We start from the raw sequence: 25,265 nt of genomic DNA on the forward strand, positions 1-25,265 counted from the left end.
ATTCCACGGACTAGTGCACAAACAGAAGTCTATGACTTGTTTACAAACAGAAGTCATAGACCTGTTTCCATAAAGATTCCATACCCATTTGCACAAAACAATTTCATACCCATTTGCACGAAACGATTCCATACCCATTTGCACAAAACGATTCCATAGACCTGTGCAAAAAAATATTCCATAGACCTGTGCCCAAAGAGATTCCATAAAACTATGCCCAAAGAGATTCCATAAATCTGTGCCCAAAGAGATTCCATAAAACTGTGCCCAAAGAGATTCCATAAAACTGTGCACAAAAGATTCCCTAGACCTGTGCTCAAAAAAATATGTCGTAGGCCTGTGCACAAACAGATGCCGTAGACCTGTAAAGAAACAGATTCCGTAAACCTGTGCACAAACAGATGCCGTAGGCCTGTGTACAAACAGATTCCGGAGATCTGTGCACAGATTCCGTAGCCATGTGAAAAAACAAATTGCGCAGACTTGTACACAAGTGGAAGTCACAGGCTTGTGCACAACAGATGTCATAGACATGTTCAAACCAGATTCCATAGTTTTGTGCACAAACAGAAGTCATAGACATGTGCACAAAAACATTCTGTAGACTTGTGCACATCAAGTTTCCATAGACCTGTGCACAAAAGATTTCATGGAGATGGTCACAAAATATTTCATGGAACTGTGCAAAAAACATTATATATGCTTGTGCACATAAAGATTCCTTAGACCTGCGCGCTAAAGATTCCATAGACCTGTGTACATAAAGATTTCATACCCATAGCACAAAACTATTCCATAACCATTTGCACAGAAATATTCCCTAGACCTGCGCACAAAATATTTCATAAAACTGGTGTGTGCACAAAAAGATTCCATTGACCTATGCATAAAATATTCTATTGGCTTTTGTATAAACATGTGACATAGACCTGTGTAGAAAAATATTCCATGGACCTGTGCACAAAAACATGCCTTGGACCTGTTCAGAAACATTCCATACCCCTATATGCTCAAAAATATTCCACACCGATTTGCACAAACATTTTCCGTAGACCCGTGCACTAACAGATGCCGTAGACTAGCGCATAAACAGATTCCATAGATTTGCGAACAAATATATTACGTAGACTCGTGCACAAAAAGATTCCACAGACTTGTACACAAACAGAAGTCACACGGTTTTGCACAATCCGATGTTATAGACTTGTGCACAAACAGATGTCATATGCTTGTGTAAAAACTGATTTCATAGACTTCCTCAAAAAGAGATATCATCGACATTTGCACAAGAGATTCCGTAGACTTGTGCACATAAAGATTCTTCAGACTTGTGCACAAACATATTTTGTAGACCTGTACACACAGATACCATAGACTTGTGCAAAAATAGATGTCAAATATTTGTGCAAAAACACATACCTTAGTCTTTTGCACAAACTGATGCCATAGACTTGTGCACAATCATATGTCCTAGACCGATGTACAAAACATTCTATAGATTTGTGCACAAACGTGAGTCATATACCTGTACACAAAAATATTCCACGGACTTCTGCACAAAAACATTCCATATACCTGTACACAAAAATAATCCATGGACCTCTGCACAAAAACATTCCCTATCCCTATGCTCAAAAATGTTCCTTACCCATTTGCACAAAAATATCACGTTCACCTGTGCACAAACCTATCACGTACACCTGTGCACAAAAATATTAGGTATCCATTTTCACAAAAATATTCCGTACACCTGTGCACAAAAATATTCCAAATCCATTATCACCATAATATTCCATACACCTATGCACAAAAATATTCCGTACACCTGTGAAAAAAAACAGTTCGTACACCTGTGCACAAAAATATTCTGTACAATTGTGCATAAAAATATTCCGTACACCAATGCATAAAAATATTTCGTACACTTGTGCACAAATAGAATCACAGGCTTGTGCACAAAGAAATGTCGCAGACTCGCGCAAAAAGAGATGTTATAGACATGTGCACATCAGATTCCATTGCACAAACATTTTCAATGCCCCTATGCTCAAACAGATTTCAAACCCTTATGCTCAAAAAGATTCCATACCCATTTGCACAAAAATAATACGTAGACCCGTGCTCAAAAATATTCCGTAGACCTTTGCTCAGACAGAAGTCACTCGCGTGTGCACAAACAGATGTCATAGACTTGTGAATAAACAGATGTTATAGACTTGTGCACAAAGAGATGTTATAGACTTGTTCACACACAGGTGTTATAGACTTGTTCACAAGCAGGTAATATAGAATTGATCACAAACAGGTGTTTTAGACTTGTTCACAAACAGATGATTTAGACTTGTGCACAAACAGATGCTTTAGACTTGTGCACAAACAGATGCTTTAGACTTGTGCACAAACAGATGCTTTAGACTTGTGCACAAACAGATGCTTTAGACTTATGCACAAACAGATGGAATAGACTTGAGCACAAACAGATGTTTTAGTCTTGTGTACAAACAGATGTTTTAGACTTGTGCACAAACAGATATTTTAGGCTTGTGTACAAACAGATGTTTTAGACTTGAGCATAAACAAATGTTATTGACTTGGGCAAAAAGAGATGTCATAGAAATGAGCAAATCAGATTCCATAGACCTGTGCATAAACAGAGGTCGTAGACCTGTGCACAAACAGAGGTCGTAGACCTGTGAACAAACAGAAGTCGTAGACCTGTGCACAAACAGAAGTCGTAGACCTGTGCACAAACAGAAGTCGTAGACCTGTGCACAAACAGAAGTCGTAGACCTGTGCAAATAAAGATTTTTCACTTGGACACATAAAGATTCTTCAGACTTGTGTGTGCACATAATGATTCTTCAGACTTGTGTGCACATAATGATTCTTCAGACTTGTGTGCACATAAAGATTCTTCAGACTTGTGTGCACATAATGATTCTTCAGACTTGTGTGCACATAATGATTCTTCAGACTTGTGTGCACATAAAGATTCTTCAAACTTGTGCACATAAATATACCATAGACCCATGAACAAAAAATTCAATAGACCTGTGCACAGAAGATTCCATACTCCTATACTCAAAAGGATTCCATGCAGATTTGCACAAAAACATTCCGTAGACCTGTGTAAAACAATATTCCATAGGCCTGTGTAAAACAATATTCCAGAGGCCTGTGTAAAACAATATTCCATAGGCCTGTGCACGAAATGATTGCATAGGCCTCTGCACAAAGAGATTTTATACTCCTTTGCACAAAAATATTCTGTAGGTATGCGCTTAAACAGATTCCGTAGACTTGTACACAAACAGATGTTATAGTTTAGACTCGTGTAAAAATTTAATTACCTATAATTGGTAATTATCTTCAATTGCTTATTTTGTTTAATTATCTTTAATTGCTTATTTTGTTTAATTATCTTTAATTGCTTATTTTGTTTAATTATCTTTAATTGCTTATTTTGTTTAATTAAGTTTAATCTGTACTTCGCAACTAAATTAGTTGGACGCGCAATAGTTATAATGACAATTAAGCTAGCTAATTGCCCTACCAATTTGATTATCCGCAGTTAAACGACGTAAGTCCTAGAATGACTTTCTTTATTACTTAACCCAAGCAAAAAAGTCTTAAGTTCCACAGTTTAAAGGTAAACCACGTAATTCGGAGCAGGTACTTAAAACTATTAAAAACAATACTTAAACTTTGTTTTTCTTAATGAAACAAAAATTGCCGCCCACTTTAAAAATGGGGCTTTCATTTAAGACCGTTTTCAAATCTATCAAACGTATAGTTACTTTTGTAAGGGTAGTTACAAAATGGGTAAGTTTGGAAAATTTCCCATGTTATTTCTATGGAGATTCTCTAGTTTTTCGCCAAAATCTGTGAATAATTTTATGGAAATGAAAACCACCCTTAGCAACTTTATGCTTTATAAAATAAACTATTAGGTGGATCATCTTGAAATTTTTACCACATATTAAGGGCCCGGATTTTAGTTCAGTAGAAAAATTTCGAAACAATAAACTTAATACGAAAAAAGTTAAAACCAATCCAAAAACCTTCCTTATACATTAAAGCCGTCATCAGGCCTTATCTAAGGGAGCTACCGCTCCCTTAGAATTAGGAGGTAAAGCATTGTAATATTAAAAATAGAGATCCGCCCTGTTCGCTGGTATTTTTTTCTCCTTATGAGTAACCAGCCCACGTCGTGACCGGTATTAATATTAATAACTAACTTAAAACATTGTTTTAGTGTATGGTTTCGGGCTCAGCAGGACAATTGCCCAGCCCCTACGTCCGGACTCGTTGCAAGATTTCTGGAGAACGAAGGAATTGACGCTTTGGATTGGCCCGCTCTCTCGCCCGACTTGAACCCGATTTAGCGTTTATGTCTGTCATTTAATAAAAGATTAAAAATGTGTTTAAGGGCTAAGGGAGGTTAAGTAAAATATTAAGCTACAATTGAAACTGAAAGTGACAGTCTTGTTTGTAATAAGTAGTTCAAGAACGCAGACGGTATTTCCAGGATGTTTCACTATGCAAAATGGTCTTATAATTGAAGAAGAATCGATAAAAAAATCACTTTATTGGCCTCTTCATCCTCCCTTTAAGGGCTAGGGGATGTCCAATAAAATATCAAGCATAACTCAAGCTGAAAGTGACTGTCTTGTTTGTATAAAATAGTTCAATAAAGCACACGAGCATTCTATTTGAAACTCGAAGGAAGTCTTGTTATTTGAAAATTTTAGTCCAAATTTTATAAATAATTTTCAACTTTTAACTAGTTATCAATAATGATGTTAATAGTTTTCCAAAATTTCTTTAAAAAGTATAGTTTTCTTTCCTACACAATAAAAGTCTTAAAACACAAAATGGCCTATTATCCCAATACCTCCCAAAGTTAGTATTTTTGCCAAAGAAAATAAACGAAAGGAGTTGCAGACCAGTAGCGCAGAGAGACTAACTTCAAGTGTTTACCGTTCGGGTTCGTTTTAGCTGTTAGCTGTTACTTTCAGTTGTGATCATTGTTACCGGAATTAATTTTTTTTCATTTAATTGTTAGGCTTTTCCATCGGCAGCTTTGAACGTCAGTTGTGAAATACACCTTTGCCCATGCTTTGGTTGCGGTCGGCTTTATTATTAAGCCTCAACAGAGATAGATTTAAATTTAGAGGTAGGAATAGAGAACGGTTAGCGTTTAATTCAGTCCGACTCATAGCCCAGTATAGAGCCCCACCTTCCAACACGTAATAAAAAGTTTAAAATTTCAGATTGGCTCATTTAAACTAGGTTTTTATGACGTTGCTTACTGGGACGGCGAAAAATAAGTAATTCCTTTTTACCTTTGTCGCTATGACCAGCCTCTTCTTTCATATCCCACCGTCCCGAGGAAGGGGGTCCGGGACTTTGACGTGCACCCAGATTACTCTGTTCCCTATTTCTGCTTCTAAAATAAAAATCTTTCAATGGCCTCACATTTGCAGTAAACGCGGGAGGCTATAGCCCAACCTCAGGCTCCGTTTAGAGAAGCTCAATCGCGTAGCGAACATTCCTAGCACAGAAGCCATCTCCTCTGAAGTTGTTTCTTATATGGAATAGTCGAATATGTCTACTTGAAGGGATCTCGTGAAGCGCATATGCCATCATGAATGAGATTTTCACTGGTCTGCAATGAGTCGGTCTGAAGACCCAAACGTAATTAATGTGAGTTCTAAATATTATGATAACAATATTTTCAAACCGCTTCTCTCCTAAAAAAGACGCGTGTTTTCTCTTAAAGGGAGGGGAAAGTGGAAATTAAAGTGATTTTTTATTGATTCTTCTACTAATCATGAGACCAGTATGCATAATGAAAAATTCAGGAAATACCTCCCATTGATTTTAATATTCAAATTAGGCTAAGATTTTAAGAACAGTTTCAAAAAAGGAACTCCGACCAATGGCTTAACGCCGTGCCTTTTTGATAACAAAATTCTCGTGGCACACTCTATGTCTCGCGCCACAATTGTCACATCGCAAAAATTTTTTCAAGTCTGGCGATAAATTTATTCAACACGGAGCGTGCCAAGAGAAAATTGTTGATAAAAAGGCAGGACGCTACGCGATTGGTCGGAGATCCTTATTTAAAATTATTCATGAAATTTCAAACTAATCGTAGTTTAAAAATCGTTCGGTGTTATTTCTTTGATGTTACACTGTCTTATGGAAAAATCATTAAAAAATTACTTTATTTTCCACTTCACCATTCCTTTAATGAACGTCTGATTTGTTTCAAAGTATTGCGCCACAAGACCAATCAAATATATACGCATATGGTGCCATAACATCTAACAAGCATTATTACGACAAAGATTCGATACTCGATTATGAATTATCGCCACTCTAACCAAGTTTGCCAGATTTTGAATAAAGGCTGATTACTCGTGACCTATTCATCCGAATTGAATTTGGTGAAAACTTTTCAGATATGAATCGACCCCAAGGAATCCGAAAATCACATTTATATCCTCGAGAATCCAATATTTTCAAAGTTGATAATTTTGACATTTCCGGTTTCCGGTATAAGTATGCAAAGGACAACTGTGGAACGGGTAAACTATGAAAGAGGAATGCAAAACTTTTATAACGCACTTTATTCCAGAGCGCTAGCTCTAATAGTTTTTGAAATATAGTAAAATATGTGCGAAAAACGCAACGCGCAATGACTTCTTTAACAGTCTGTACATGACATGCAAGCTAATAAAGGGCTTGACCTAGAAAATTTGAACATGAATATGAAAATTGGAATTGATCTTGAAAAAGCGGAGATAAGTATTTTTTTCTTTTAAATGACTGATACGGAAAAAATCGATTACCAGTAAATATTAGTTGATGGAATTAAATAGTGATCAAGTTTTAAATTAATTAAAGTAATTAAAGAAAAAATGCGATATCTCAACTTCAGTCAATTGATGAACCTCACTCATCGTTTTTTCGGCTTTTGTCCAAATCAGAACGTTTTATGTGTCCACTTCATTTGGAAACAGTTCGGCGTGATCCCAAAGTTAATTTCAGAACGAAATGAATAGTTTCATTTCATTACTCGAACCTAGGAACATAACCTCATCTAGAACATCGTACTTATAAGCCATGTCTGGCTATAGCTACCTATTCCTATTTGCATACCCCTGCTTTTGTTTCTAGAGGTCATTCAGCTCTAGTATGAAAAAAAAATAAGCAACCATGCTGGGACAATGGAAATATTGATAATCTTATGTATAAATGTCGACCTTCTTGCAAATAGACATTTTTATAACGTGTGAATAATCCATAGTTTTAACGGCAGTAGCTTTTATTTAAATAACAGTAAAATATGCATATCCAGGGAAAATAAATGGAGAGAAAAGAAATACATTTGACTCGGAGAGGTAATTGTTTGGACTAGCCAACTTTTTTAATCATGTCTTTAAAAATTTTAATATCCATGCTTCAGCCACATAAATGTTTCTTAGTATCTTTCACTTTTTCATGTCTTCGTCAGCAAAGAATATTGTCAATGAACATTTGGAATAAGATTAGATATTTATGGCAAGAACCAAAATCCATTTTAAAAACATATCATTTTTCGATCTAATGAGGCTTTATCGGTTCGGATTGAACCGAAAACTTAAGACACCCAAGAATTGAGCTAGGATGGAGGTGGAGCGGTATAAATCAGAAGATTCAGCATGCATGCTTGCTGAATCCTCTGAATTCTACAGGACGAGCTTGGGTACGATGGTGTCGGTGTTCCTCAAATCCGAAGTAGAAGACGCCCTTCTACGAGAAGTAAGCTGTTAGGAGATATTGATCTACCCTTATATGAAACATACGTGCTCGTTGAATATATCCTTTCGATCCATACGTGAATAATACGAGACTATATTCATATGATAAAATATAAATTAACGTGTATTATAAACTTATTACTTATTGACATTAAAATGATTTTTCCTGACAGTGAACTAAAATAGCATGACAAAATTCATCAATACCTCATACCCGTTTGCTTTTAATTATGTAGAATTTGTTAATAATTCAAAATATCTTCGTGCAAATTCACAAGTTATACTGATATATCGTTAGGGGGAAAGAAAAGTCTCTTTTCGTTTTCATACCTTTACGTTTAAATTACTAACGTTTTCACTGAACGGTGTTACAAATATATAACAATAGAGTTTTGCTATAGAAAAATTATGTGGTATCTCAGGCAAGAAATCGATCTCTTTAGCTTTGTCAAAGATCATATAAAATTTATTTCATTAAATAAAAAATAAAATCTATACTGGTCAAGTCATTCTTGAGAAACAGCGTTAGCAACATAATCACATTTGACTCGACCCAAAATTCAATACATCGATTTGAAATAATGTTTCAGCAAACCTCATTTCACTTCGTCTGATAGTATTCCTTTAGTCAACGAAATGATTTTTCCAACTTCCTAACGGATTGCGAAAGTAACGTTAGTTATTGAAAATCTGAGATATGTGAGAATATCCATTTAATTTATCAGTTGGAACTCAAGGTCAGTTCGATCAAAAAGTAGGTTACGGAGCTCACATTGATCTCGAAATAATTTTTTGAACTGATTTATATAAAATAATGTGAGGGCAGTTCTACCTAAATTCTGTCAGATAGCTATTTTTACTCACATCGTATCGTTTACAATGGACTATTAAATATAAATATAGACATAATGGACGTAACGAAGCACTACTCAGCACCCTTTTGTCAAGTAAGTTTCAAGAACTTAAATTTGACACACAGTCCCGGACAAAAATTTAGGGACATTTTCATCTGGCTGCCATTTTGTTTCTATTAGTGCAAGAATAATAAGTTATGACTTAATTCTGAGAGAGCGGGAGCTCTCTAAGATAAGACTTCATACTGCCTTTAATGTATAAGGGTGATTTTTTGACTGGATGGAACTTTTTTCGTATTGCATTAACTGTTTTGAAAATATTCCACAGCACTAAAATCCGGGCCCTTAATGAGTCTATTCAATAGTTTTGTTAGCTCTATTTTAAAGCTAAGTCAGTAATGCGCCGAGTAACATAATGAAGTATTAAAAGTTAAATTAAAATAGTTTATTAACTTGTGTGTTTACAAATCGAGATCACTAACAGGAATGATTTTAATCTTACAATTGTCTCTAGACGTTTTTAAAATCATGACGTCATACTTTAGATAACGAAAAGCGTTTTTTATAAATTTATCAGTTGTTATCACTTATGTCTATTATTAGCCTATTATTACGCATGTCTATTATTAGCCTATTCTAACGCTTTCAGTTTATTTTATAAGAATGAAGTTAATTCTAAGGGTGGTTATCATTTTCATAAAAAGAAGCATAGATTTCGATGAAAAACTCGAAATTTTCCCATAGAAATATCACGGGAAAATGTTTTGCAAATAATCAATTTGTGGGTGCCGTTCTATAAAATAACTATAAGTTTGTTAGATTTGAAAACGATTTTAAACGAAAACCTCATATTTACCGCCTATCGTCTTTCTTCGATTAAATTTAAATTTAAGTTTAAGTATGTTAAATTTTTAACTTTTCATAACTACCCCTATCTACTTTAATTTTAGGGTAGCCCTGAAGTTTTTTAGTGGAATATCAAATAGATGTAAGTCAATTTTACCAAAAACTGTTTGAAATCGAAAATCAGGGATTGTCTTTGTCAAGTTTTAAGAGTATACTGGTTCTTTATTTGGTTTATGAAAATTTTTAACTAAACATTGTGTAAAATCGACATTTTGTCATATTTGTGGATTTTGAAGGGGGCGAGTTTTTATAAACACCAGTAAAAAATTTTACTATGTTAATTTCTGTGCTATTTAGTATTTAACTATAACTTCTATCTGTATACACAAAGGCATTCACTTTTAATTATATGTGATACATATATATACAAATATATGATAGTGCTGTTTATGTTTGGAAGCGTGTGATTGTGAAGGATCACAAACATAAAACGCTTCGAGTTATGATGAATTCTTCAAACCTTACTGGGACTGGTATAGTGACTAATTTGATTGTGCAAAAAGGTGCATACAAGCTATGCATTTTCAGCACAACGGTTTCGTTGTGCCCCGTTACACGTAGAATATACGAAAGAATTTTCGTGACTTGTTAAAAATTACGGTAATTTCACCTCTCTACGTGTTCTTCACAATGGTTGGCGTGCTACCATTTGATAAAAGAGCCCTTGAGAAATAATGTCGATAAAAAGGTCGCTTTGTATTTATGTAAGTGCAATTTTTCGAGAAATTCATGATTTTAAGAAAGTACTTTGGGTACTCTACATTCGAGCTTTCTCCGGCCCTTTTGACTATAATTAAAGGGTGAATGAATTGGAAATTTTAATCGATTCATAAAAATAACTAAATTTATTTAGATAACCTACCATGAAGTATTCTTTGATATTTTAGTATATATTTTCATAGTTTCGAAAACTGCCGTGTTAAGCCCAGTGTTAGTTTTTGGTAAATATTGTGCGTATTCTTAAATTAGGAGGCTACGTCAGAAATAAAATGCGCACCCTCTGCTGAAAACTCACGTTGTGTCGTGGTCGCTAATTAGTGATGGTTTACTTTTAAAAGATAGTGTTAGAATTAGCAGTTCAACATTTGAAAAAGAAAGTTTGGATAAAACATATGGATTAGCTTGTTGATTTTTATTTTCACTGGTCTAAATCGATTGAAAATGGATGTTCCCCATTTCATTCTCCCTTTCAGTCCTTGATTAGGTTTTAGCACGCTATTTACCTTTAAGCGCGCATTTGAGAACCTTAAATTCGCGGTTAAACTTCGTATAAAATAATATCCGGCAGGCAATTATATAACTCGAATGAAAAGTAAGACTCGCCTTAGTTTCCAAACCGTAGCAGAATAAGGAGAGAATATTTTACTCGTGATTTCTCAATAACTGCAAACCACTCGTAGAGACCATAGTTCACTGTGATAAAAGGTTAGTACTTTAAAAAAATTCTATTATTATTTTTTACACCTCTAGGGTAATAAAACTTATCATATTTCTGATTTTTTCAATGACTTCCTATAAATTCATATTATTCAAGATTTTCTAATGTGATTTCATATTTTTCACCTTTCACGTATCATCAAACTCTTCGGCTGGTAGACTACATCTGTTTTAATTTTTTGCTTTTTTAATGCTTTTCGGGTTTCTTCACATTGGACTAAAATCCCACTCGGATGAAACCAAAATTGTAGTTCCAATTCAACCAAAGCCCCGCACCTTGCATGGAAAAGGGCAGGCGGCGCTAGAATTTAAAGATATCTTGAACTGTAATAGTTTTAAAAATATAAAAATTAGTATTCCTGATCAAAATGAAAAACCAATCGACTCCGTCGCCTCAAACGTTTGATTTAGGATGCAATTTGGAGTGTGGGCGTGGCACACAAAATTATAGTCACGAAAAGGGCCACTGAAATTCATTGAAGAAATAGTTGTATCTTCTTTCTTTTGAGCATAAGGGTTTGAAATCTGAGCATAGGGGTATGGAAATTGTTTGTACACAACTCTATGGAATCTGATGTGCACATGTCTATAACATCTCTTTTTGCACGAATCTATGACATTTCTTTGTGCACAAGCCTGTGATTTCTTTTTGTGCACAGGTGTACGAAATATTTTTATGCATAGGTGTACGGAATATTTTTATGCACAATTGTACGGAATATTTTTGTGCACAGGTGTACGAAATGTTTTTGTGCACAGGTGTACGGAATATTTTTGTGCACAGCTGTACGGAATATTATGGTGAAAATGGATTTGTAATATTTTGTGCACAGGTGTACGTGATATTTTTGTTCACTGCTGTACGGAATATTTTTGTGCACAGGTGTACGGAATATTTTTGTGAAAATGGATATGGAATACTTTTGTGCACAGGTGTACGTGATATTTTTGTGCACAGGTGTACGTGATATTTTTGTTCACTGCTGAACGGAATATTTTTGGCTCAGCAGTACGGAATATTTTTGTGCACATGTGTACGGAATATTTTTGTGCACATGTGTACGGAATATTTTTTGTGCACAGGTGTACGGAATATTTTTTGTGCACAGGTGTACTTAATATTTTTGGGCACAGGTGTACTTAATATTTTTGGGCACAGGTGTACTTAATATTTTTGGGCACAGGTGTACGGAATATTTTTGGGCACAGGTGTACGGAATATTTTTGGGCACAGGTGTACGGAATATTTTTGGGCACAGGTGTACGGAATATTTTTGTGCACAGGTGTACGGAATATTTTTGTGCACAGGTGTACGGAATATTTTTGTGCACAGGTGTACGGAATATTTTTGTGAAAATGGATATGGAATATTTTTGTGCACAGGTGTGCGTGATATTTTTGTGCTAATGGGTAGTGGTCGGCATTTGGATAGGATAATATCTGTTTGTTTTATCTTTATTCATAACTTGAAATTATCCACGGGAAGTCTATGATTAATGCAATGTAATCACGAATAATTTTCTGATTATTATTCATGAATAACTGATTAACCAAAATTCTGTGGATTATCTTGTCCAAACGCCGACCACTACTAATGGGTAAGGAAAAGTTTTGAGCATAGGGATATAGAATGTTTTTGTGCAGATGTCCATGGAATATTTTTGTGTACAGGTATATGACTCAGGTTTGTGCACAAGTCTATAGAATGTTTTGTACACCGGTCTATGACATATGATTGTGCACAAGTCTATGGATCAGTTTGTGCACAAGTCTTAGGGATGTGCTTTTGCACAAATATTTGGCATCTATTTTTGCACAAATATTTGACATCTATTTTTGCACAAATATTTGACATCTATTTTTGCACAAATATTTGACATCTATTTTTGCACAAATATTTGACATCTATTTTTGCACAAATATTTGACATCTATTTTTGCACAAATATTTGACATCTATTTTTGCACAAATATTTGACATATATATATATATATGCACATGTCTATGGTATCTGTGTGTACAGGTCTACAAAATATGTTTGTGCACAAGTCGGAATAATCTTTATGTGCACAAGTCTATCGAATCTGATATGTCGAGGACATCTCTTTTTTGAGCAAGTCTATGAAATCAGTTTTTTACACAAGCCTACGACATCTGTTTGTGCACAAGTCTATAACATCGGATTGCGCAAAACCGTGTGGCTTCTGTTTGTGTACAAGTCTGTGGAATCTATTTGTGCACGAGTCTACGTAATATATTTGTGCGCAAATCTATGGAATCTGTTTATGCGTTAGTCTACGGCATCTGTTTGTGCACGGGTCTACGGAAAATGTTTGAGCAAATGGGTGTGGAATGTTTCTGAACAGGTCCAAGGCATGTTTTTGTGCACACGTCCATGGAGTATTTTTGAACACAGGTCTATATCACATGTTTATACAAAAGCCAATAGAATATTTTGTGCGTAGGTCAATGGAATCTTTTTGGCACAGTTTTATGAAATATTTTTGTGCGCAGGTCTAGGGAATATTTTTGTGCAAATGGGTATGGAATAGTTTTGTGCTATGGGTATGAAATCTTTATGTACACAGGCCTATGGAATCTTTAGCGCGCAGGTCTATGGAATCTTTATGTGCACAAACCTATATAATGTTTTGTGCACAGTTCCATGAAATCTTTTTTGCACAGGTCTATGGAAACTTGATGTGCACAAGTCTATAGAATGTTTTTGTGCACAGGTCTATGACTTCTGTTTGTGCACAAAACTATGGAATCTGATTTGAACATGTCTATGACATCTGTTGTGCACAAGCCTGTGACTTCCACTTGTGTACAAGTCTACGGAATCTGTGCTTAGGTCTCCGGAATCTGTGCTTAGGTCTCCGGAATCTGTGCTTAGGTCTCCGGAATCTGTTTGTACACAGGTCTACGGCATCTGTTTGTGCACAGGCCTACGTAATATTTTTTTTGAGCACAGGTCTAGGGAATCTTTTTGTGGAATCTCTTTGGGCACAGGTCTATGGAATCGTTTTGTGCAAATGGATATGTAATCGTTTTGTGCAAATGGGTATGGAATCGTTTTGTACAAATGGGTATGGAATCGTTTTGTACAAATGGGTATGGAATCGTTTTGTACAAATGGGTATGGAATCGTTTTGTACAAATGGGTATGGAATCGTTTTGTACAAATGGGTATGGAATCGTTTTGTACAAATGGGTATGGAATCGTTTTGTACAAATGGGTATGGAATCTTTATGTAAACAGGTCTATGGAATCTTTATGTAAACAGGTCTATGGAATCTTTATGTAAACAGGTCTATGGAATCTTTATGTAAACAGGTCTATGGAATCTTTATGTAAACAGGTCTATGGAATCTTTATGTAAACAGGTCTATGGAATCTTTATGTAAACAGGTCTATGGAATCTTTATGTAAACAGGTCTATGGAATCTTTATGTAAACAGGTCTATGGAATCTTTATGTAAACAGGTCTATGGAATCTTTATGTAAACAGGTCTATGGAATCTTTATGTAAACAGGTCTATGGAATCTTTATGTAAACAGGTCTATGGAATCTTTATGTAAACAGGTCTATGGAATCTTTATGTAAACAGGTCTATGGAATCTTTATGTAAACAGGTCTATGGAATCTTTATGTAAACGGTCTATGATTTCTGTTTGTGAACAAGTCTAAGACTTCTGTTTGTGCTCTTGTCCATGGAATCTGATGTGCACATGTCCATGACATCTCTTTTTGAGCAAGTCTATGATGTATTTTTGGCGCAAGTCTATGACATCTGTTTGTGCACAACCCTGTGACTTCCGTTTGTGTACAAGTCACCGGTATCTGTTTATGCACATGTCTACGGTATCTGTTTATGCACATGTCTACGGTATCTGTTTGTGCACAGGTCTACGGAATATTTTTGTGCACAGGCCTACTGAATCGGTTTGTGCAGAGGCCTAAGGAATCTGTTGTAAAAGTTATAGGAAAATAGGAAATTTACAATTGATTTACAGGAAATTATAGGAGACAGCTGTTACCCGCGGCATCGCTTGCGTGTAGTAAGAACTTTCAAGAATGGGTACATTTTACTGATTCGACAAATATTTTTGCAGCATCCTAGGAGCGAAGGCACTCGGCGTCGCCCATCAGCTCGTCGGGACATTTTTTATTACTTTAAACGCAGACATTATTCTATAAAGAAGGGTTTTAAATATCTGGCCGCCATTTAAAATGATGGCAACAAATCGATCCCGAAAGACTATTCAGCCCGTCTATAGGTTAATGGAATCCAGTGTACTAAATATTTGTGAAATCGGTTGAAACGCGCGAGCGGTTTGGGCTGGGCGTTGATTATCAGTCATTCTGTCAGTCAGTCAGGACTTTGATTTATATAGATATAGATGTATAATTAAAAAAACGGGAAAAGACAAATAGCAAAATATAGGTTGCAAATGCTTTGAAAGTAATAAGACAAGATTTACAAAGGAGCTTTGGTTTAATTATAACCATAAGTTCGTAAGATATGTTACATAAATTTGTCACTGGTTACTGAGAGCTTGTCTCGAAGTGACGTAAATGGAACGTCATAGATTCTCGTAAAGCTTAGTACAGATTAAATAGGAAGATTGAGTAGAAAATCCCGTGTAGTCAATTCTCGCGTCGTTCTCGAACTAGCTCTCATTAAGTCTCTAGCATTTCGAAGTATAGGAAGTGTCATACTTATGGAACATAATCTTAGAAACATATGCTATAACTTTTAAACCTCACAGACTTCCGTGACAAATATTTTTAGAGGCTTCCATAGCTTTAGCTACATACCTCATGGAATACTAAACTAAAACTTAAAACGCGATCAGAATACCTGAATCACAGAAGCGTTAGCTTGTATTGTAAATCCACGGTGGCTGATTGCTAGTAGCTAGTAGCTAGTGAAATCGGCATTACTTTCTGTCAAATTTCTATGTTTTGAGTGATATATAACAAAACCAAAAGTGAGAGCGCACAAAATATCTACAATTTCTAAAAATAGGAAAATTATCGAAATTGTAGGAACTAATGGGAAGACATCTGAAAATAGGAAAAATTATAAAATTTAGGAAATGTGGTCAACCAGCACAGGTCTACGGAAAAGGTTTGTACACAGGTCTACATAATAATTTTTTAGCCTAGGTCTTCGGAATCTATTTGTATTATTGCATCCACTGTGCTTTGCACGTGAAAATGACGGGAAGACAATTTGAATTGGACTGGCCGTGAAAGCAATCAGGATTAATACTTCTCTAATAGATGGTTAGGTCCTTGTTAGTTCAAACGCGGTAACTAATAAACGCGCAATACCACAAGACTTAAATGGAGCGCCTGCTTTTCAGTATAAGTTTTAAAATACTAGTTTCTAAACAGTTTTAATTCATATTAAGACTGAAGTCACAGATATTAATAAAAACTGTCTTTGTAGACAAAGACGCGAAGAAGTAAGAGATAAGTGTAGAAAATTAATTGTTTGAAGTAACAGATATTCAAATTTTCATTTTTGAAGACGTGATTATAAAACATCAATTATTTTTAAAAAATTTTTATCTTAGTTTTTTTCACAAAAATTTCAGAGAAACTACCTTGATCAGGGAGTAAGGAACGTTAGAGGGAGTGTTGATCTAATGCTAAAAAAACCGTCATACAGTGGCAAATGGGAAAGAAAGTGGGGGTAGGAATTTTTATCTCCGTTCCACAACTTTAGCTAACGCGCAGGCGCGAGTGACGTCGTTTACTACCGCCAGCAGAGAGAATTTAAAAATTATCTCTGCCGCCAGCTTCCGCTTCCATCGACTGCTGCCCCACTCGCTCTTTCAAACAACAATCAACGTCTGTTGGGAGGAAATCGAGGCTTAATAAAAATGCCAAATTGTTTTTGTAACGTTTGTAGGAATGATTCAAGGTATTCGCTTAAAAATATATGAAAGGAATATCCTTCCACGCGTTTCCAAAGCCAAAAACCCAGATAGAAAAATGTAAAACATCGATATTAGCTTGTGGAAGACCGATTTCCACTAGCTACTATTCACTTTCAATAAATTTCAAGCTTTGTTTTTGGATTTGGGAAATGGTTTGAAAACGATATTTACCATATCGGGTCTTGTTAAATACTTAGGGTTACTTGAACAATTAAAAAACAACTTTTCTTATAGTTAACCATGGCAGAAATTCAAACACGACCTTCCCCTGCTAGTTCAAAGCCGGTTTTTAAATTTGACGCATGCGCGCGGACACCGCGATGAGGCCCCGAGTCAGCGCCAGAGAGAGACGATTTTAGCCACGAAGCGAACGAACGCGCCTATTCACTTTAACACTCCCTCTCAAGTCTCTCCTCCCTGCCTTGATGGTACTGTTTATTTTCTGGAAACATTTGCTTCGAGGAAGTTCAAATACTTGGATATTTGAAAAATAGAGCTAGATGAATTTATTTTTATATTTTAAAACTGAAAATATTGCGAACCGAAAATTACATTCGCCCTTTGACTGTGATGTAGTTATTAGAGTCAAAAGGATATGTAGATTGATCGAGATCTTTTGAGAGATAAAGACTCTAAGAGGCCTTGTCGCTCGTTATGGACTACCAGACACTATCGTTAGCGATAATGGTGCACAATTTACCTCCGAAGCCTTTGCTACGTTCTGCGCAAGGCCCGGTATTCAACATGTCTTTTCGCCACCGTATCACCCACAGTCAAATGGTCAAGTGGAACGATTTGTGGATACGTTTAAACGGGCACTATTCAAGCTTGAAGGCCAAGGCAAGGTTCAAGAGCTGTTGGAAGTTTTCCTTACGACGTACCGGACTACGCCAAATGACCGTATTCAAGGTCAGACTCCTGCGGAACTATTCCTTGGACGCAAACTCAGAATGTCCTTGAACATTGTTCGTCCACTGGACAAGCACGTCGCTGCCCGTGACATGGAAATGGAGTGCCAGTTTAACCGTCGACATGGGGCACGTCTTCGCCGGTTTAATACTGGTGATTTTGTCTGGGCAAGGAACGCCTTAGTACACACTTGGACCGCCGGTTGGGTGACAGAATCCCGAAAGCTCGTGCATACGGTTCAACTCCAGGATGAAGTTTCTCCCACCTTCCATGCAAATCATCTTCAGCATAGGGCCGAGGCAGAAGAAAGCAGCGACCCTTATTCCATTATCATGGATTCGTTCCAACTAACACCATGTACGGAACCGGTGGAAGTCACGGAAAACCCGGAACGTCATGTTCCATTTAATTTACCACACGACGCGGTCGACGAAGATCCTGATTCCTGACGCCATCCCGCGCCGGTCGGGCCGCAAAGTTCGCAAGCCATTGCGTCTTCAAGTCAATCCGAGCCAGCGATGCAATTCCTCATCTCGCGCTTCGCTTCCTCGAGAAAGGGAGATGTTATGAATCCAATCTAAATAGCTTTTTTTACGAATGTAACTCTTAAGCGTTGTTTATCTAATTCTATTGTTTGGCCTATATCGATTGCTAATCTGGTACTATTTTTTGGCGTATTGTATACTACTTAAACTAATGCTCCCTAAGGAATCGGGGTCTTGTTCTAGGGGTCACGAAAACTCACGATCGTTGATAGTAGTATGTTTCTCTTTTGTTAATAAAGTTATTTTATTTCATAATGAGTTGTCGAGGTAAAAGTAATTAACGTTTTGAGTAACCGACAAACTCAACATTTATAACTTAATTTTTGTTGTTTTGGACCCAGTATTCGATCTGCGCATGTGCCAAGGTTGCATCGGAGTGTCTTATAAATATTCTTGGACTCGAACGAAAAATGATTTACATTATCGATAATATGTTGATCGATAAAATTCCATTTTTGTCTGAATTGATTAACATTATTTATCTGTACGAGCAAAAGGATCTGTCAGTTCCAAATAACAGAGCGATTATATTTCCAATCGTAATTTGACCAAAGAAAACAGTTTTGGCTGTATTTTTGTACTGGTAGACTGCACGACGGTTAAGATTTATTGCGCAATTATAAGCGAGTCAGATATTAATACCTATTCTTGAACTCTTTATTGAACTAAAATGTTTCATATTAACTATCTTGGTTCTATCGATAACAATACCATTTTTGTCTGAATTGATAGACATTGAACAACTGTCAGATCCATCTAACGACGTTCAACTTAGAGAACCTTCACCGCCGAAAAAAGGAATCCAAGATGACCATGATCTAACAGAGCAATTGCATTTCCAGTCATAATATCTTCATAACGCATCACGTTATTTGACGGACATTTTGAGGATAAATTTTATTGGAACTTAAACTCTCAACGAAGTGTTATCTTTATGCCAAAATATATTATTTAAATGGATTTTTATGCAAATTGGTCGCTGTCTATTGCTGCCGTGGACGTGAGTAGTTTTATCCTTAATTGTTACCGTTTAAAGTAAATTCTTTCATACCTTGTTACCTAGCATTATTCATTTCGTTTTGTAAGAGATGGGAATAATAAACTGCAATACCAAGGCAGCGATTTCGAAATATTGAAAGCCTTAGCAACGAAGATGAAATTCGAGTAACAAACCGAAATTTTTAACGAATGTAGAGGATTTTTAAATTCATTTCAATTCTTTCTTACAGTTACACAATTTCATCACCTTTGCACGGAAGGTGGGGCAATTGCGACGACCAAGGAATCTGCAATGGACTTGTAGGAATGATCGCCCGAAATGTAGGCATTACTTCTTAATTTTATGATTATGAACCGCAATCATTTTGAAGTGATAAATGGACTAAAGCGGATTCCATAAAATGCGGTTCCAAAATACGCATTTAAAGGGATACTCTCAATGTTTTCCGACTAGTACAAGATGAGGGTACTTTTTGGTAAAAAATGTGCCTAAAATTATAAGTGCCAAAAAGTCTAATTAAAACGTTTAAAATTAAGAAAGTACGTTAGATATTTTGAAATTCAATCTAGCCGCGAAATACCGCCCAACTTGTTTTCACCGTAGTGACGTTGCTAAGGGGACTTTTATTCATTGGTTGTTTGGAAATAGGAGAATGTATTGAGCTTTAGACCAGGGATAAGGAAGTTGAGATGGATTGGAAATGATGATGGGCGACCTGCGGCACCGTATCTCTCCCAATGTACCTTGCGCACGCCCCTACCCTTCGGTAGGCGATTGCTAAGTACTGCCGCGTAGTACCATTTTATTTGTATGAGAACTAGCTTCTATTTTTAAGATAGAGGGAGCGCCCTTTACAATTTCGTCCAGTACGACCCTAACTAACCGCTGAGGATGCTGGGAGGACTACGGTGCCGTAGGTGGGGGTACACAGGCAACGCTATAGGTATGGGGGTTTCCACTCCATTCCTCTCTCCTTCAAGTCTAGACCACTACATAGTAGCTTTTAACCTTCACTGGGGAAGCGGCACATATTTGAGAAGACCTTTGTAAACATAATTCTGATTTTTCATGTTTATTATCCTTTGCTCTCTTAACTCTGAGTTACGTTGTAGAGTAAGGATTATAGCTATTTGTCAAAATTGTTACAGGTAATGTCCAAAACACCACATTTTTACACCATTTTGGCAAATGCTTAATAATGGTATGGCTTTATTTTAGCCTAATGGCCCTATATATCACTGCCCCCTCTACAGTCGTTTGGCAAAAACTCGAGCGAAACACTTTATATATATATATATAAGGTTCTATCTGATTTAAAAAAATGAAAGCTTTTCATTAGTAGTCAAAAGATTGATTCTATCCCTTTAAACAACTTCTGTTTCCAGGAAAAGCTAGCGGGTATGGTCCGAAGCACATTTTAAGGCAGACACAGAGTATTGAAATGAACAAGTTTGTTGGTTTGAGAGAGATTGAGTTGAACTTTCTCTAATATATGAATGTTATTGACAATTTTAGGCTGCTAGTAGAACTGCACTGTAGCATCATACCTTAGGTAGTAAACCCGCAGCACACGAAACACTGAATTTGACAATTCCGCCATATTTAACAGCAGTTTTGGGAAACGAGCCATATAGTTTTGTTCAAGAACAATTGAATGTTTAGGGAGAGCGAATGCATGTGCACACGAATTGAAAAGAAAGAAGTGATGTTGAGTGGCGCTTGAACACGACTTAAGAGATGCTATATAGGGCGCCGGACTCCAGACGCATAAATATTGAAAGACAAATTGAGCAATAAGCACTGCGAATATAAAGCGTATCCCTTTAATGGGTTTAGCGCCTTTACGTCTATCAGTATCTATATTAAATGAAGTTCTGTACCAGAAACGCTTTGCGATTAACAACTCTTTTTGTATACATGGGAGGTTTTTATCGGTTCTAGGAATGTGATCTTGGTATTTCAACCGTGCTTCTTTCTCCATCTCGTTATCGATTTGTGGACTTCTCTAATCCTTACACTCAGGATGATATGACTTTCATTAACAAAGCACCGGACTTTCATAAAAAGGCTAATGCATTTTTTATTCTCGACCCATTGAAAGTCAATGTAAGGAGAAATAGTCGAAAATTTCATTTCCTACTTTTTCATGATTGGTTGCCTTTGATAAAGCATTGATGACGTCAGAGATACGTCGTAGTAAATATTTGCAAAAGTACTCAGAATAAACTCACGCTGTCTAACAGGCAGCTCTTCCATATTGAAGGAGGTCAAAACTTAATAAAAAAATATGCGAACCAATTCAATTATTATATATCAGGTGCTGGCAAAGGCAGGCTAAAATGCCTGTTAGACACTGTTTATTCTGTATGTAATTTTGCTGTTAATAGTTAAAGGTTAGCGAGGCTGAAATTTGGAACTATAAATTACCATTGTCGTATACTAAAAACATTTTCTTGGCAGGCTTGGATACTTTTGGTTGGGTTCCTTGTATTTTCATATCTTCTTGGTAAATTATTGAGTCGATTTAAATTGCTAGACCCAAAGGCTTCGCGACTGAAGATTATTCTGGCAATAATTCTCCGTCAAGGTAAATTAAAAAAGATTTCGTATGATTTATATAACTGAAAATCTTCATAATATGTCAAAGTTTAAAAAATTTTACTTAAGAAATTTCTCTGAATATGATTGGCAAGTCAAATCTGACGACATTGATGTTAATTCTTATTATTATCGTTTGTGGCGTGATTGCCAAAATCTACGAATGCTCGATTACCTCAACGGCCAGCATAGCTCCTGTCTCAAAGCCAATAGACACCGTTCAAGAAATGTTAAACGCAGTTCAAAACGAAAATTATGTGGTGACTGCACCGCAAAAATCGCTTCCCTTAGATTTTTTGAAGGCAAGATTTTGAAAAAAAAAAGATTCATGGAAAACTAAGAATACTGCACAAACAGCTTGAGCATGCATACTTAAATTTGCAGTTTTTTTTCGGGTTCTTATACTATTTGCTTGAGTAATTTTAAAATAAAAACACTTTTGAGCAGACAATGAGCTTCTGGAACCTGCACTTGTAGCCATTTTCCGATAGTGCATAAAAATGATTTATGGAAACATTTTTGTCTTTAGTCGGCAAGAAGTGGGATCATAAAGAAATTTGGTGATTCTATGTACCCCGGTTTTACACCTCCTGAGACAATTGAAGTGTTTGTCGAACGATGTAAAATGGAGAAGTTAGCCCTCCTGTACCTGCGAACTGGAGTTAAAAAGTATCTCTATAACAACAATATATCTTCAGAATGGTTACATTTTGGAATGGAAAATGTCTTGGTTAAAGTAGCGTCGGTTGCAGTTCGCAAAGGTTTTCAAGGAAAATCTGTTTTGAATAAATGGTACGGATAGCCTCTTATGAGTGCCCTAACATAAGCATCCTTTGTTATTAAAATATTCCGTGATAATTAATATACACCATAAGAGAGATGTTCATCTCATCTCTCTTTCTGCCTCTAGATGGGGTGGTATATTTGGATAACATAGCGAAACTTATGGTGACCTCGTCTTGAGAGGTTTTCTTTTCATACTACTTGATATGTTTTGGATATGCGCCATTTCGCACATTGTCCTTTGAAATTTGTTAATTTCATTTGCACATCATTATAGGTTAGGATTAATTATCTCTTCTGGTCACGTGGCTAAATGGGAACATGACGACATGAACTTTCGAGGTAAAACCAACGAAGGTCAAATCCTGATTGGGTACTTGGAATTCGACGATTTTCAGTTTCTGTTCAGTAGTGTATTAATTGGTTGGCTACTTGGTATAATTATGATCTTGCTGGAAAACGTCATTCATATATTGGAGGAGCGTTATAAGAAGCTTGGACGTATTCATAAGCATAACCGTCAACGGAGTTACAATCAGTGGATCTTCTGAAATACATAACTGTAGCAAAATGATGTTGACAAAATATGCATAGATCATGCTAAAGGCATAATAACTCTGTAAACACCATTATTGCAAAAACACTACGTCGTATTGTACAAAATCTCAATAGCTAGTTTGTCTATATAAATTTTTAATAATTAATTAATTAATCTAAGCTTTGCCTATGAAGGGATTTCCACACTAAGCCTGTGGCTTGTTTACAGGTGGGTCCCTTTACTATGCATAGAGGGGTGGTGGCTAGCCCCTATGTCACAGCTAACCGACAGCGCCCTATACTAACTATTACCGTTAACCTTTGCAAGTTTTGATGGAAAGGAGCAACCGGGTTAGACCACGGAGGAAAACTCCTTTTAACAAGCGGGGAGAGAACTGGCAAACTCTACGCAGAAGGATTTGTTCCCAGATTTTCACCTGGTGCCACAGTCCGGGATCGAACCCGAGATCCTCTTGCTGCGAGGCGAAAGCACTAGCCGCTACGCCATCCCACTGTTACTGTGGTGTTATTAAGTCTATGTTGGAACCAATTAGAAGCGTCACCTAACATTATTTTTTCCGCGATTAAAGGGCGAGTTACTAGTTTTTCTTTGCTAAGCAAAATGTAGGGGTTGTAAATAATTTGCATTAGGTGACTCTTCTAAATTACTCACACAATATTATTTTTAATAAAAAACTGTTTTTGTTCGTCTAAAATGAAAGGCTTGGCAATAGTCAACTTTGAAAAATTGTATAATATTAGGCCTATCGGAAAGGTGTTGTTAAAAAAAAAATCATTCATAATTTTACGGTTAAAGGGGTAAGTTGCTCCGGTACCCAAACTTCCAAGCGTTTAAAGAAACGTTGCTTTTGAACTACGTTAGGAAGATATTTTTGGTCCCTCTAAAGATTAGTATGGTATCCTGTCGCTAACCGAGATTAACACGAAAAACGAATTCCGACCGAAAACATTAAATTGCTTTAAACTAAAGCTTACTACACATCAGCGCGTTTTAAGTGTTGCCTAGGGTATTCGGTTTCCCCGTTAAATGCGTCGCCAAATCTCGCAATGGTGGTAACGCAAGCTTTGGCACTATTTATCAATCGCATACGCTAGGCAACCTTTCAAAACGAGTAAGCTTAAATTAATTAACTAGTTCGTTGTTAAGTTGAGCTAGCTCGCTAATCGTGGTGCACCAGGTGTGTCGCGAGCACCGGACTTGGTTAAGTGGACAAAAACAGAACTTGAGCTATTGACTATCTCCTAGTGTTTTCTTTTCACCCATTTATATTCCAAAGTCACTGCTTAAAAAGTCTTAAAATATTTCATAATAAATAATAAACAATTTTATTGAAGTTGAAGCAATAAATATCTTAAACTATGTAGAGTTACAATCTCATCATAAAATTAAAGTTAATGACAGTTTTCTATGGGTTAAGTTTGCGAGCCATGGATGAATTATAAAAAAACGTCTTGGTTTGGACCAAGGCCGAAAAAACAAACGATATGTGTGAGGTTTATCAATTGGCTGAAGTTTCAGATATTGCAATTTTTTTAGTTATTTTTATCCATTTAATCCTTAATCAATATTAAATTCAATCAACTGATTTTATTGTTAATCGATCTATTCCCTCTAAATTAATTGAAAAAATTACATATCTACGCTTTTTCAAGAACAATTACATTTTCCGAAAACATTTTTTCATGAAATTAATTATTTTGAAGGCCGTACGTGTTGAGGGATCAATATTGAATATTTGAAATACTGTGTCTAAAAATACCAAGCGAACTTTGACATAATTCGAAAGGAAAATGTAAATATTTAATAGTGGATGCCAAACCAGGGTGTTGCACGAATTCATACATTTAATTTCGTATATCGAAATGCTACATTTCTAATGTCGCGACTATGAAAAAAAGGTTGCACTGCAATT

General features: G+C 36.1%; 2 protein-coding genes across 3 annotated transcripts; both read left to right on the forward strand.

The window, feature by feature from the left end:
- Positions 1–17,643: 17,643 nt before the first annotated feature.
- On the forward strand, positions 17,644–18,317 carry LOC149620877 (uncharacterized). Its single transcript, XM_089854631.1, has 2 exons — positions 17,644–17,694; positions 17,787–18,317. Exons 1-2 carry the CDS (start codon positions 17,644–17,646, stop codon positions 18,315–18,317), a joined length of 582 nt encoding a protein of 193 aa, XP_089710757.1.
- A 3,565-nt stretch (positions 18,318–21,882) lies between these two features.
- On the forward strand, positions 21,883–24,459 carry LOC149620878 (uncharacterized). 2 transcript variants are annotated; one of them, XR_016375440.1, is made up of 4 exons: positions 21,883–22,000; positions 22,081–22,803; positions 23,072–23,560; positions 23,660–24,459. XR_016375440.1 is itself a non-coding variant. In XM_089855231.1 (3 exons), the coding sequence occupies exons 2-3, from the start codon at positions 22,580–22,582 to the stop codon at positions 23,343–23,345; spliced, it is 498 nt and encodes a 165-aa protein (XP_089711357.1). In that variant the 5' UTR covers positions 21,883–22,000; positions 22,081–22,579; the 3' UTR covers positions 23,346–24,459. The 2 variants fall into 2 exon arrangements, 1 of the variants encoding a protein (XP_089711357.1); XM_089855231.1 differs by having other exon boundaries at positions 23,072–24,459.
- The last annotated feature ends 806 nt before the right edge of the window (positions 24,460–25,265 follow it).

Source organism: Phalangium opilio, unplaced genomic scaffold (assembly GCF_054372755.1).
Source record: "Phalangium opilio isolate 3A_F unplaced genomic scaffold, DU_Popi_V2 ptg000209l_1, whole genome shotgun sequence".
Taxonomy (NCBI): domain Eukaryota; kingdom Metazoa; phylum Arthropoda; class Arachnida; order Opiliones; family Phalangiidae; genus Phalangium; species Phalangium opilio.

What these genes read in the sequence shown, in the direction of transcription:
- LOC149620877 (XM_089854631.1), top strand. Translation starts at nt 17,644, where the DNA reads ATGGTGCACAATTTACCTCCGAAGCCTTTGCTACGTTCTGCGCAAGGC. An exon ending in TACGTTCTGCGCAAGGCCCG is followed by an intron (nt 17,695 to 17,786) that starts GTATTCAACATG and finishes GCACTATTCAAG; the next exon opens with CTTGAAGGCCAAGGCAAGGT.
- LOC149620878 (XM_089855231.1), top strand. Translation starts at nt 22,580, where the DNA reads ATGTACCCCGGTTTTACACCTCCTGAGACAATTGAAGTGTTTGTCGAA. An exon ending in AAATCTGTTTTGAATAAATG is followed by an intron (nt 22,804 to 23,071) that starts GTACGGATAGCC and finishes ACATCATTATAG; the next exon opens with GTTAGGATTAATTATCTCTT.